The sequence below is a fragment of the Erinaceus europaeus genome, chromosome 20 (assembly GCF_950295315.1).
Source record: "Erinaceus europaeus chromosome 20, mEriEur2.1, whole genome shotgun sequence".
NCBI lineage: Eukaryota > Metazoa > Chordata > Mammalia > Eulipotyphla > Erinaceidae > Erinaceus > Erinaceus europaeus.
This window is the reverse complement of record NC_080181.1, coordinates 15,386,820-15,401,316: the sequence shown is the minus strand read 5'-3', so window position 1 is coordinate 15,401,316 and position 14,497 is coordinate 15,386,820. Positions and strand designations below refer to the sequence as shown.

General features: G+C 50.7%; 1 protein-coding gene across 3 annotated transcripts in view; it reads left to right on the top strand.

Annotated features, from left to right (window-relative positions):
• The first annotated feature begins 3,015 nt into the window (after window positions 1–3,015).
• LOC103114021 (transmembrane serine protease 4) overlaps window positions 3,016–14,497 on the top strand; it is a 38,101-nt gene continuing 26,619 nt past the window's right edge. For 2 of the 3 annotated variants that reach the window (XM_060179972.1, XM_060179971.1), the window contains exon 1: window positions 3,017–3,258. Coding sequence is in view for 2 of the 3 variants with exons in the window: in XM_060179971.1 (XP_060035954.1) it covers window positions 3,256–3,258 (3 nt within the window). In the remaining variant the exon portion in view is untranslated. Of the gene's footprint in view, window positions 3,259–14,497 lie in introns of all 3 variants that reach the window. The other variant, XM_060179970.1, reaches the window with a different exon arrangement.

The following is a 14,497-nucleotide window of genomic DNA, read 5'->3' as shown; positions in this document are numbered from 1 at the left end:
GAGAAATGGAGAGAGGAGGGGAAGACAGAGAGGGGGAGAGAAAGATAGACACCTGCAGATTTGCTTCACCACTTGTGAAGTGACTCCCCAGCAGGTGGGGAGCCGGGGGCTCTAACCAGTATCCTTATGCTGGTCCTTGCGCTTTGCACCAGCGTGAGCTTGACCTGCTGCACTACCACCTGACTCCCAGACTTTATTTTAAGTAACTTTTTGATAAGATGATGAGAGAGAGGAAAAGGAAGAGAATAGAGACACCTGTAGCACTGCTCCACCATGACTCAGGAAGCTTTCCCCCTGCAGGTGAGAACAGGGGACTTGAACACGGGTCCTCATACATAACACATGCTTTACTGGGTGAGCCACCACTCAGCCTCATCCTCTTAAAACATCTCTTGGGAGTAGGGCGGTAGCACAGCAGGTTTAGCACACATGGCGACAAGCACAAGGACCGGCATAATGATCTGGGGTTGAGGCCCTTGGCTCTCCACCTGCAGGGGAGTTGCTTTCTCTCTCCCCCTGTCTTCCCCTCCTCTCTCCATTTCTCTCTGTCCTATCCAACAACAATGACATCTATAATAATAATAATAACAACAACAATAATAATAACCACAACAACGATGGCAACAAAAGGGAAAAAATAGCCTCCAGGAGCAGTGGATTCAAGGTGCAGGCACCAAGCCCCAGCTGTTTAAGCACACATGGCACGAAGTACAAGGACCGGAGGAAGGATCCCGGTTCCAGGCCCCGGCTCCACAGTTGCAGGGAAGTCACTTCACAGGCAGTGAAGCAGGTCAGCAATTGTCTATCTTTCTCTCCCCCCCTCTCTTGTCTTCTGAGCCCCAGCGATTACCCTGGAGGCAAGAAAGAAAGGAAGGAATGAAGGAAGGGAGGGAGGAAGGAAGAAAGAAAGAAGGAAAGGAATAAAAAAGGAAGAAAGGAAGGAAGGAAAAGGTATACCAAGAAAAAAAATCTGCACATTTCACAAAATCATGTGCCATGTGAACACATCACTGGAACCCTTCAGGGCATCAGAGTGCAAGAAGGGGTTTACAGCTCAAATGTCACTTATTTCATAGCAAAGCTTCCTCTCATCTTGATACGTGCCGCAAGCCAAAGGAAAGGGAGGAATTGGAGGGGTGGGAAGAAAGGATGATATGAAAGGGGAACAGAAGGTGGTGGGTTGGAGAAATGGATCACTCGGATAGGGTGTTACTTTGCCATATGTGTGACCCAGGTTCAAACCCAGCCTCCACCACATTGAAAGAAGGTGCTATAGTCAGTCTCTCTGTCTCTCTTCTGACTTTGTCTAAAAAAAAGGGAGGAGAGAAAACTAGAGAGATGAGAGAAAGTTCCAGGAGGGGAATCTGAAGAGATGGGTGGAAAAGTGAAAGAGATCAGAATTGGGAAAGCATTGGGGGGGGGGGGGCACAACTATGGTGGTCTTTCTTAAAAGTAAGGTGCCAGCATGTAGACTATCCCCTGAAGTCCCCTGTTCTGAAACCACAGTTTAGTGAACAAGGGAAGGTATTGTTTCCACCTAGCACCAGAGAGAAGTGTACCCTGTTCTCACAGCTCCAGGCCCCATCTCCAAGCCCTGCAGTCTTCTCCTCCCCCACCCCTGAGCCTCACAGCTACCCTGTTATCGCCCTGGTCCTGTGTTTCCTTCCCAGGCCTCTCCTTGGGCTCCTGGACCCATCTGGGAGCCAGAGCCAGAGCTGGAGCTGGGAGGGCTGAATAATCATTCTCCCAGCAGGCCGCACCCCATAGCTTTCCTGCCTGGGCAGCTACCTCTTTCCTGGTTCATCACCACAAAGAACAGATCTGAGCCCGGTGTTTAGCCTGGCACCTAGAGGAATTCCACAAGGCCAGGGAAATCCTACCCCAGGAACCACTGGCCACAACTACGGTGGTCTTTCTTAAAAGTAAGGTGCCAGCTTATAGACTATCCCCTGAAGTCCCCTGTTCTGAAATCACATTCAGTTGACACTGCCTAAACTTCCAGTGCTAAAACAGGAAGCCTCCAGAACAGCTGGAGAGCCTGCTACTGAGAGATAAGAGCAAGGTCATGTTGCACGCAGATGTGACCAGCCATCAGTTAAATCTACCTGATATCACTTTTGCTCAGACCATCCTAGGGACTCCTATGGGTCCAGCCTCCTCACACAACCCCACAACCCTGGGGCTTTCAGACACTTGCAATAGAAGAACCAGGTTCAACTCTGCCCCAAACCACATGTGACTAGGGCGCCTGTCACTTCATCCAGGGATGGGGCTCCCTCAAATGTTAAATGAGAACTGACTCCTTGCAGTGAGCTTTAAAGCCATGGCATGTGGAAGCTCATGGTCAGTGCATGAGCTGCCTGGCTTGCAGTGCTCTGAGGAGGAGTGTCAAGGCTGGGAAGTGAAAGAAGATCTGCATCTGTTCACAACCTGATGTTAATTATGCTGTTGTGGCTACTTGGCTTTGCCTCTCTGGAACTTCATCTCATCCTTAACAGAACAGAAGATAGCCACCTAACCTTCCAGCTCGCTGGTTCTATGTTCTAAGGTTTCAGCCTGCACCAGGGGTCAGCTCAAGTTAGAGAGACACTATGTGTAAGCCAAAGCACCCAGGTAGGAGCCTGCGGGGCCAGCTTTGCTCTGGGCCCTAGGAGAGGAAGGATAGCTCATCCTCCTGAGAGAAGAAACCTCACCTTCTCCATGAACTTTCAAGTGTGGTGCAACAATTTAATTCCACTGAGCAGAGGATTCCATGCACCCTCCCCCAAAACCTGCTACAAGCCCGAACAACAGTACCCACAGAGTGAGAGGCCACGCAACCGAGAGACAGGGCCTTCTGTTATCAACTGGCTGGGTGGAAGTCATTCAGGCAGCAAGGCTTTGCAACATCTTAGGTGTGTCGCCTGTTCTGAAGCCAAAGAGCTGGTGAATGACTCCAGGTGTTGTTCCAGCACCTAAGGCAGGTGTCGGGTTACCAGACATATAATCATTCCAGTTTGGCAACTTCACCTGTAGAGTTGTTTTAATCAACCCGCCTCACAGTCCCCAACTCACTTCTGGAAGACACAGGGCAGGAGGTGGTCTACTCACTGTGGGAAGAGGGATGCTGGCCTTGAACTTCAGCCTCCTCCAGCCAATGCTGCCTGGGGATCTCTGACCTGCTGGCCAGCGGACTCATTCCAGGGGGACCCTTCTGAGGTGGGCTGCCCACTCAGTGCCAGGGCCCTGGAGAAACCAGACGATCACGAAGCCAGAATGGTGAGTGTGGGGCCCTTCTACTCATAACATGAGGAAATGACTTTGGGCAGCTGAAGGGTGACCCTCTGAGAATGCTATTAACACCGTGCAAGTTAAAGGGATGGTCACATCTGACTCCCCCACATCCCAGCCCCTTCCCTGTCTCAGGGCCATCTGCCAGCGCTCTCTCTCTCTCTCTCTCTCTCTCTCTCTCTCTCTCTCTGCTGCAAGTCCTGCAACTGTATCTTGGAATCTGGGACACAGAAATCTGGGCTGCTCTTTCCAACTGTCCCCTCCTATCCCTTACTTCCAGTGTCTCATAGTATGTTGATGGAAAGTGCCACTATTCTTCCAGGGTACAGGCTGATTTGATACCTCAGGGGCCCTCTGCTACTTCCTTGAGGAGACTGGCTTCTCTTTTTAGAGAAAGCAGTGGAGAAACACCACGCAGTGGAAAAAACACCCAAACCTTCTAGGGTGTCTGTGGGGAACCCAGCTGGTCTCTTCATAGGCCCTGCTCTCTCCCTGCCTCCTCTGAGTACCACAACTGCTTTGCTCGAAGTAAAAAAGAAGTGTGGTATGTGTGTGTGTGTGTGTGTGTGTGTGTGTGTGTGTGTGTGTGTGTGTACGTACATACACATATTTTCAAGGAAGATAGGGAAGTCAGAGGAGGGAAAGGTTACAGCAGAGTCTGAGATGGAACCCAGAGAGCCTTCCTTCTCCAATCTTGACTTTGACAGTGTTGTTGCCTAGCAGCCAACACAAAATGAAAGGGCAGGAGGGGAGGTAAAGGACAGGGAGGTGTTCAGTCGGGAGGGGTGAGGAGGGTAGGACCTACAAGGACCCCCAGACTTCCAGCCTGAACACATTCCACAAGCTTTCTAAGAGTCTAGCCAACCTCACACCAGCACCAGTCACTGTTAGTCAGGAAAGGGCTCAGCAGCTCAGCCAGGATGGAGGTCCTAGCACCTCCCTCCCCATCCAAGGAAGCTGGAAGGAGAGGCCCCTTGTGCAGGAAGCTTGAAACAGCTGCTCTGGGGAAAGATGGTCAGGCTGAGAGCTGCTTCTTGGCGTCTCCGAAGAAGGCCAGGGCTGTACGGGGGGTACTTTCTAAGGCAGATTACTGGAACACTAACTAAGGACTGATAGGCCAGCTCCCTGCGATGACTTTCTGAGGCCTGTCTTCTCCCTCTGAAAAATGAAGGTTTGATCCACGCCACCCCCATGAGCACAGACAGAGTTAGCACAAGGGTCATATGGACAAATAACATGTATGCAAATAGGCTCTGCAAACCACAAAGCCCTGCACATGTGAGGACTCCTGACTGAAGAAGAATCTGTACCAGGAAACTGACATGACTGACACTGACCCTTCTCCACCCCAGGAGGGCAGGAACTGGGAGCTGTTGAAAGGGAGTGGGGCACCTGGGGTGGAGGGGCCAAACTGGGGCCCCAAGGGCAAGGCAGCAGCATGGCCAGGATCTGGGGGAAGAGCAACAGTCTTCTGCCCTTGAGCTAGCCATTAAACCGCCTGTGCCTAATAGCTGTCAACTCTTTCTAATGAGGCTGCAACAGCCATGGCTCCCAGCCCTGGGGAGACAGGGGACAGCTCACAGCCAGGCCCAGCACTCCCTTGCCAGCCCCTCCCTTCATCCTCTCTCAGCCACAGCCCACTCCCTGCACAGAGAGTTTGAGTCCAGCCTGGTTACTGTTTCATAGCAGTAATTCTCCCTTGAATCTGTCCTCTGGGTGTGCCTAGATAGGGCCCTGGCTGAGGTCTGAGCCCAGCCTCTGTCCCTGAGGGACATGCACCCTTGTCAGTTTGACTACAGGAGACCCCTGGAAGGAAGCCTGGGACCCTGCAAGACACTAGTCTAGACTTTGACTCATGACTATACACCTGGAATCCTCAGAGATGAGTGTGTGAGGTCTGACCCAGCCCCCTGGCTGCTCTGGTGGGAGGAGGTCCTCACTCTCTCCTGCTTGCCTTCCAGCAGGCCAGGCCAAGGGGGGTGCGGGGCTTGGCTGGGGCTCACAGGAGATAAATCATGCTCCCTGCTGAAATCTTTGGCAGAATTTGGAGAGGAGGGCAGTGGAAAAACCAAGAGGGTAAGGCTGGCAAGGGAGAGTTCAGCCCCTGCTGCTCTCACAGACTCTCCCCACTACCTGGGTGCAAGGCTTGAAGCTGCGGTGATCTCCATAGCAGCATTATCCATCCATCCACCCAACCACCATTCTATTGGCTTCTGCTCTAGACGAGCCTCCCGAGCCTATTGGCTTCTACTCTAGACGAGCCTCTCTGTCTGTAAAGACAGAGGCATGAGGGACAATGCTTCAATTCTGCCCTGACGGGGCTCAAACTCAGAGAAAACCAGTCCCCTAAGTCAAGGATCCTTGGGGATTAAGTCCAACATCAGAGTTGATAACAAAGTATGTCTGGTGTGGAGAAGGCAGTGGATTCTCTTTGGGGTGGTCTGGGTGGTATGTCTGTGGGAGGAAGTGTTTGTACTAGATCTGGAAGGATGAGCAAGCTCTCTCCAGGGTGATGGTGGAGAGGAATCCAGGCACAAGGAACTGCATGTGGAGAGTGGAGGGGGCCATGGAGGGAGGCTGTGTGACTGGAGCACAGGGCATGAGAGCTGGGAAACAACTGCAGTCAGACCCCATGGAGTGCTGGGCAGCTCCCTGCATGAGCTGGGGTTCAGTATCCCTCCCCCCCAGTGCCCTGCAGCTCAGTGGACCTGGCCCAGGGGAGGTGCTTTGGACCAGTACTTCTACAAAAGTGGTCTTATAACCCACTTCCCCACCAGGCATATCAGTAGGTGCCCAACTGTTCTCAATCATCCCCCCAAATGGTGTGTGCCTTCCAGGGTCTGAGGCAGGCTTGGTGGTGGCAGAAGGACATGGGCCTCACTCCATGGAGCTAAGAGTGGAAGGGGTGGAGTGCAGGGAGGGGTAGCTAGTTACCAAAGAATCACAAACTCATATCTAACTAACAACTGAGGTGTGTGCTGTGATGAAACACTCAGGAGGACAGTGGGGCTGCGGGCTACGTCAGAGCTGGGAGGACAGAGAGAAGAGGGCCTGGGCAGGAGGAACAGTCAGGGACGGAGCCAAGGGCCTTTACACACACAAAGCAGGTGGGCACTGAGCTACATCCCCAGCCCTGCCCTTGCCTTTGACATCAAACAGTGGTTTAGAAATCAGGACTCAGCCTTCCTTCAAGTGAAGCTGAGAACACCACCAGTCAATCACCTGCCACAAATCCCCCTCACTTCCTGGCCTGGCCCATGACAAAAACTAAAAGATACTGAGATGCTGAATCTGGGAACAGTGGAGACACTACTCCACAAGAGTCTATGGGTGCAGGAAAGGGGCAGAAGGGGAAAAAAAAAAACCAAAAACCAAAAATGGATCCCAGGCACTCAAAACAAACATTCTGAAGCCTCTGAGCCAACCAACCCAGGACATCTCTGGACCTGAGATTCTCCATGAGCCTCCCAGATTCCCCAGGGAGTGGCTGTCCCCTCAGCTTTCCTTTCTGCATTGATCAAAGTATCTGCTTCAGCAAAACACCTCAAATACCACACAACACTGCCCCCAGTGAATTCCACATGACCAAAGAAGAAGCATCACCTCCCACGTGTTGTTATAAACCTTTGTCATCAGACCTTCTAAAGGACAGAGTCTGTGCCATTCCAATTTAGCCCCAAAGCCAGCACAGGGCCTGGCTGTGAACTGGCACCTGATCAGTTGCATCAATGACTGACAAATAAATGACAAAAGACTGAATCCCCTAAGACCAGTTTTTCTGACACTGAAAACATGGCTTCTAAGTCTGCATGGATAAGATACAGATCTCCCCCCTCTATATATACTATTATTTATTTTGGGGCAGAAGCTGAGAGAAACCAAGAGGGAAGGGGATGATAGGGAGAAAGAGATCTTTGCAGACTTGCTTCACCGCTCATGAAGCTTTCCCCCTGAAGATGGGGAGAGGGAGGTTGAACCTTGGTCCTTGTGCACTGTAATGTGTGCACTCAACCAGGTGCACCATCACCTGGCTCATGGTACTATGCACAAGGTCTAGTACAAGAACTCAGATCTGAGCCCCCTTTCCCCACTTATAGGGGGGAAGCTTCACAAACAGTGAAGCAGGCCTGCAGGTGTCTCTCTCCCTCTTTGTCTCCCACTCCCCTCTTAATTTCTCTCTGTCCTAGCAAATAAAATGAGAGGGGAGGGAAAACATTGCCACTAGGAGCAGTCAATTAATAGTGTTGGCACTGAGCCTCAGCAATAACCCTGGAGGCACAAAAAAAAAAAAGAAAGAATGTAAGAAAGAAAGGGGGGAAGATAAAAAGGAAGAAAGAAGGGAAAGAGAAAGAGGTGTTAGCATCCCAGGTGTGTTCATCCTAGATAGGGCTGGTGGAAGGGAGGGACAAGTCCAAGCCTGCCAGGAAATTCTGCTGATGAGAGGGAGAGGGAGAGGAAGGGGGAGGGGGAGAGGGAGGGGGAGGGGAGGGGAGGGGAAAGGGTAGGGGGAGGAAGAGAGGGAGGAGGAGAGGGAGAAGGAGGAGGGGAAGGGGAGGGTGGTGGGGAGGAGGAGGGGGGACAGAGAAAGAGATGGGGGAGAGATAAAAAGATAGGTTATCAGGAGTCGGGTGGTAGCGCAGCGGGTTAAGCACATGTGGTGCAAAGCACAAGGACCAGCTTAAGGATCCTGGTTTGAGCCCCCGGCTCCCCACCTGCAGGGTAGTCGCTTCACAATTGGTGAAGCAGGTCTGCAGGTGTCTCTCTTTCTCTCCCCTTCTCTGTTTTCTCCTCCTCACTCCATTTCTCTCTCTCCTATCCAACAACGACGACATCAATAATAACAACAAGGGCAAAACAACAAGGGCAACAAAAGGGAATAAATAAATAAATTTTTTTTTTTAAAAAAGGATAGGTTATGGGCAGAGCCAGTGTGGCAATTCCCTCGGGACGTGCTGAACTCCACCTAACAGCTTACAGATCTGACTAACTATCATGATCATGATCGTGGCAGAGAACTCTGTAAACAAGACTCAAAACCGCAACACCCTGCCCTGCCCTCCCTCCCAGAGGAGCTTCTAGCTTCCTAGCATAATCCACATGCAATCAGACACTCTCACAGGACAGCAGATGAAAGGAGCACTGAAAGACTGAGATGGCACAGGCCCAGGGGCTGCAGCAGTGTCCTCTGTCATGAATGCCCAAGCACATCGCTCTGGCTGAGGTCACAGCTGCTTTGGGCTGTTCCTGCAGGCTCACTTTCTCCCTTTGTAATAGACACTCATGCATACAGGATGTGTCCATTTGCTCTGCTGGATGCTACTGAGACACTATGGGAGACACAAGGAATATGCAAAACTCAAGTCCTTGGTTCCCTATACTCCACAGATGGAAATGACAGCCCTGCTAGTGCCCCAGTGAGAGCTGAGGTCCTTCCCCTTCAGCCCATTCCCCTCTGACACCAGGCACTGCATCAGTGGCAAACTCTCCTGCCAGGCTGTCAAGAAGACAGATACTGATCAACAGGTGGTCTGAAGAAAATACAAACAGCAGCAGCAACATCTCACATCCTCCAAAAAACAACAGGCAAGGCATTCTGGGGCTCGAGAAGCATATTCACAACTGGAATCTTCCTGAGTCTTACACAGCTCTCTGAGACACTGTATAAGTGAGGAAACTTGAGACACAAAGGAACTTGAAAAGGATCGCTCAGTCAAGAAGAGTCAGGGCTGGGACCTTAATGTTAACTGCCCTGCTTTTTCAGTGAATTCTCTTTTTCCTCCCTGCCTCCACCCCAAATGTGGATTCAATAGACCACTCAAAACTAGCATTCAAACAAGTAGGGCCCTACTTCCCTACTAGAAGCTGAGATGTTTTGTATAACATTTACAAAAAAAATATTTACATAATGTATGCACTGGGGGGTCGGTAAGTAACGAAGCAGGTTAAGCACACGTGGAACAAAGCGCAAGGACCAGCGTAAGGATCCCGGTTCGAGCCTGAGGCTCCCCACCTGCAGGGGAGTCGCTTCACAGGCAGTGAAGCAGGTCTGCAGGTGTCTGTCTTTCTCTCCCGCTCTTTGTCTCCCCCTCCTCTCTCCATTTCTCTCTGTCCTATCCAACAACAAACGATGTCAACAATAACAATAATAACCACAACAAGGCTACAACAACAAGGACAATAAAAGGGCAGGGAAATGGTCTCCAGGAACAGTGGATTCCTGGTGCAGGCACTGAGCAATAACCCTGGAGGCCAAAAAAAAACAAATGTATGCACTGAGTGAAGACGGCTAGTCCAGCCTAGTGGAGACCAGACAGTGGCATTTCTTCGGGAAGACTGCATCCCTCCCAAGTCTACTAAAGGTCACTAAGGAGGAAATAAGCCCAAGGACAAAGGAAACCAATGGGTATAATTAACTTAGACTTTGAAAACCAAGGAAAAGATTCATACTCAGTGTTGTTTATGGAGGAAACACATACACACCAAGTTACCATGAGAGCACTAAGGTTGGAGAACTGGTTTAAAGAGGGTGTAGGTTGCCTGGGAACACACCTGCTTTGCTGTATATGTGACCTGGGTTCAAGTCCGGCTCCCACTATACTGAGGGGAGTCTCAGTGCTATGATATCTGTCTCTTGTCTCTCTTATCTGGAAGAAGTCAACCTGAAGTAGTGAAACCCTGACTATGACAAAAGAGAAAAAATTAAAATAGAGAGAAAAAGTTATAGATGAAGCTGAACACTAACAGTATCCGTGGGAGGAGAATTCCTGCAAGTTCTTCAGAATCATAGGTCCTAAGAAGCTTAAAAGTCACCTAGATCTGAAGTTTTACCTAGTTTCTTTTTTCCTTACAGCCAATGACCCCAGTGAAATCTAACACAGAGTCACCATGGAGAAAACAGACCAGAATCTAGTGTTCAGCTGGGGATGCGGCTAAGTGCTAAGAACACAGGCTTTGCAGTTATAGAGCCTTGGGTTTGATCCCTGACACAAGAAACAAAGACCTATGACTGCAATATTGGGAGAAAAAAAAAAACCTGTTCTATCACCACCACCCTGCTGTGTGTGTGTGGGGGGTGTAGGGCGCTCCACCCAGTACCCCAGGAGTACTATAGAGAGGTACATGCCCTGCTCTTGTCCAGTGTGGACATTTCCTTCACTGCCCGGCTTCTACAGGCCTCTTCCCCTGCAGGGACAAGACAGTCCTCCTGTAGCACTCCCGTGCAGCCTCAGCACTGTGTCTGCCACTTCAGTGACACAATCCTAGGAGTTTTAGAGGACCGTGTTTGGGCTACTGTGGGTCCCTGCTTCTCCAGCCTGCACCTTCCAGCCATTGTTCATAGAGAGGTCACATCGTCACATGGCATCACTTTAGGTCCTCTTCCTCAGGGCATGCTCTCCATTCCTCTCCTCAGCATAGAGTGTGACCCTCAGCATAGTGCAACCACTGAAATAGTTGCCACTCCTCCAATTGTAAATAGACCGGGCTCTCTACTAGGCTCTGTTCCCTTAATAATAGGTTTTAAGTGTCGATTACAGCAAGTACTTGCTGGGTTCTATATTAGCACTGTTATTAATTATTCATTGAAATGATGGAATCCATATTCCACGAGCACGAGAACGTGGCCTCCTTTGTCCACTGCCAGGTACCCAGTCCCCAGAACAGTGTCTTACTGAGGGGGTAGAGTATGATGATGATGGTGACTAATATCGATTGCATCTCTACTATGTACCAGGCAGTATGTGTGCTTTGGTCTCATGAAGAACAACATCTGTTAAGTCTCTTTGCCTCCACCTCTTTGCCCAAACCATTTCTGTCTCTGTATCTTTCTCACACACATACACACATTGAGTTCAGCATCTCTGTTCCTCTCCCTCTCTCTCTGACACACACACACACACACACACACACACACACACACACACACACACACACACACACACACCAAGGCCTCCAGGAGTGAAATGCCCTACCCTAAGGCCTTGCTTGACCCTGCACAGCCTCCCCTAGCAGATGGTAGCCCATGAGGAAAAACTTCACAAAGTTATGTGAGTAGACAGAAAAGAGGTAAAGGAGCACTGGGTTATGCAGCTACAGAGTTAATAGCTGCAGAGAAGTTGTGGAGCACAGTGAAGTACTATTTATAGCCTCTAGAGTTCCCAGTTCACAGGAGAGAGACAGGAATCACTGAAGAGCTTTTCCCAGAGATGACAGCCCTTGCCTGTAGCAGCGCTTTACCCCTCCCCCTAGGAGGTGATTCTCAGGAGCCTCTGGAACAAGTGAGGTAGCTCAGTTCAGTACTGGTTCACAACCACTGTGCAGATGCTCTTGGAAGCATGTAGAGTTCTGATCCACAGGGTAGCTGAAGCTGAGAGGACTCTCCTGTAGTGGACATGGAAGTCCTCTATACTCCAGCACATACCAAGTGCACCATCTCAGTCCTCACCAACAACCCTGTGAAGTGGGTCACATTCTTCCCATTTGACAGATGAGGAAACTGAGGCTCTGAAAAATCAAGTTTTTGCCAAGCCTACATGGCTGGGCGTGAGCAGAGCTGGGTTTGGGCCAGTGCTCCTGACCTAGTCCAGTAGGCACAGGGATAACTCCCTATAGACCAGAGAAGCAGAGAACCCTCAGACTGCAGAGACCATCAAGGAGGACCCTGAACAAATCTGTGAAATCACAGACCTTGATGCAGTTCCTGAGGGCTCAAATGGGCACACTAGAACAGGCAGGAGGGAGGCCTGACAGGATGCTTCTCACTGTCTGGTGTCATCAGAGTCACTTTTCTCAATAATCAAAGAGGGAAAACTAGGCCAAAGAGATGTGATTTGTCCAAAGTGATTTGTTCAGCAGGTGAATATTGGAGTCAGATTTTAAACCAGCATTCCCTCTTCCCTCCCACTGAAGTTTAAAGGACAGTGTAGGACAAGGGATAGGGAGTATGACTTCTCAATGGCAACAGAAATGCAGCGATATCCTTTCATAAGCATCAACCTGCCTTAAGGGTGGCAGCTTTAAGGCCCTTCAGTCCTTCCCAAAGCAACCCCGAAGGGTCCCTGCCAGTCTGCAGGGCCTGCATGGCTCTCTCACAGCCCCTCCATGGCCCCTCTCACGTCCCCTCAGGTGTGCAAAGGTGTCCCTTCCTCCTATCAGCTCCCCTGGGTTGGATGGAACTACCACCATGGGGCAGAAAAGCTGGACAGGGTGGAATTGCTGGAAACTCAGAATTCCTCAGTGGATAGGCTGCTTCCCAAGTTAGAGAAAAGGATGTGGAAGTGCAGAGCTGCAGTTAACAGCAGAACCCCTGCAAGCAAGAACCCTCAGTGGGAAGCAAGTCTGCCTTGGTTCCACTAAGGCCACCCCACATGTGCCAATGCCTCACTCCTACGCTTCTCACGATTGCCATGAGACACCAGGAGAGAGAACCTAATGACTCTGTCTCAGTTTCTTCATTTGTGAAACTGGGGTATTTTTCACCTCCATCCTCTGCCCTGGCCCTACCTGGAGTTACAAACTCTGCTCAAGTACAAAGACGAATTCTTAAATGACTGCAGCTGGCAGATGGATAATAGCAGGCCACCTGACACCTCCCAGTGCCCAGGCCCTGCCCTGCAGCCATTATGTGCTGGCATGGGGGCCAAGGTGCTCAGCTCAAATTGCCAACAGGTCAGCACCTATGTGGCTTAGAACAAGGCAAAATGGTTTCTAATGTAGCAGCAGGGGCTGAGGTGAACCCTAAAAGAAAAGTGTTGCTGCTGGGGCACCTAGCACACGACCCAGCAAGTACTATCGTTCCCAAGTCCTAACTGTGTGTGGCTACAATGGGGCATCAGTCTCCACTGAGGCGCAGTTCACAAGACATCTAAAGGCCAGGAGGATTTGTCACCTCTGAGAACTTTGTGCACGTGGGCTGCTGCCTCAGCCAGGCTCACGCACCTGTTACAGCCAACTCCTGGTCCCCCCTCCAACCCCCGTCCCCTCTCCTCACCTTACCTGTCATGGCTTAGACACCCAAGAGACAGGGTCCTCACTCTGGTCTAGCAAAGGCATCAAGCTGCCAATTCCAGAAGGGGCACAACTGGGGAGAGTGCGGGTGTAGGGGTCAGAGAGCAAGGGAGCCACTCAGATCAGCCCCTGCTGCATTCGACCAGCAAATCAGTCCCACTCTTCAGGGTGATGAGGCCCAGCCTCTGGTCTCCCTCCTGGATCACCTGAGAACATTCCCCCACCCTCTCCCATGGGCCCTCCACGCCTCGCCCCATGTCACTGGCAAGCTAGCTGCCACCTGCCTGGACCCCAGAGGGCCTGTTTGTCCCATCCCTTAGCAACAGCAGCATCCTCAGCTCCTGGATTTCCCTGAGAGACCTTGGGGAGCAGGGCCTTCGTTTGCCTTTGGGAGCGGGGTGGGTATTTGGAATTAGAAGAGAAGCCCCTTTCTGCTACCCCTGCTCTTATCCCTACTTCTCCACTGCAAATATCCCAGCTCTGCTGCTACTGACTTCTTTCCAGAAGAAGAAAGTTAAGAGTCAGCATTGCAAAAAGGAGAGAAATTGGGCCCCTGGGGGAGGCTGGTTGGCACTGCAAGCAGACAAAGGAGTCGGCCAGCTTTCTCTTCCTTTGGCCTGAGCTGCTGCCTCTTCTTTACCTCATTATTAGCCTGGTGGAGCTCTTGCTTGTTCCACTATGTAATCATTAACTTTTATCTGCTTTACCATATCCAAAAGAGAGTGAACAAAGAGACCTTCATGTTCAGAGAGCTTGAGGGCCATGCCCAAGACCACACAGCAAGTCAGAAGACAAAGGAAAATGGTTCTTTGTGGGTTCTTGCAGCACACTTAACCCTCACTCCCATTTCAAGAATAAGAGCCATCTTGTATCTGAGGTGGAATGGAGTCAGGGCCCTGAGATGTTACTTTGTGACTTGGAGCTGGGTTTTTCTAGGATCTAAGACAGCAGGGGCCAAACATAATAAAGGTAAATAAAAGAAGATGAGCCAGCAGGCAGCTCACCCAGCTGCTCACCCTGCTGTGTGACGCTCCAGGCTCAAACCTTGGTAGCACACGGAAGCAACATGGATGGTGAAAGAGTGCTGTGTTTTCTCTCTCCTCTCTGTGCCTGTCTCCACCACCCCTTTCTATCTACCTACCTCTCAGAGAGAGAGGATAGAAAGCCATGCTGGAGAGTGTGCTCAGCTGACTCTGCATGAGACCTTTGTTGGGTTCAATCC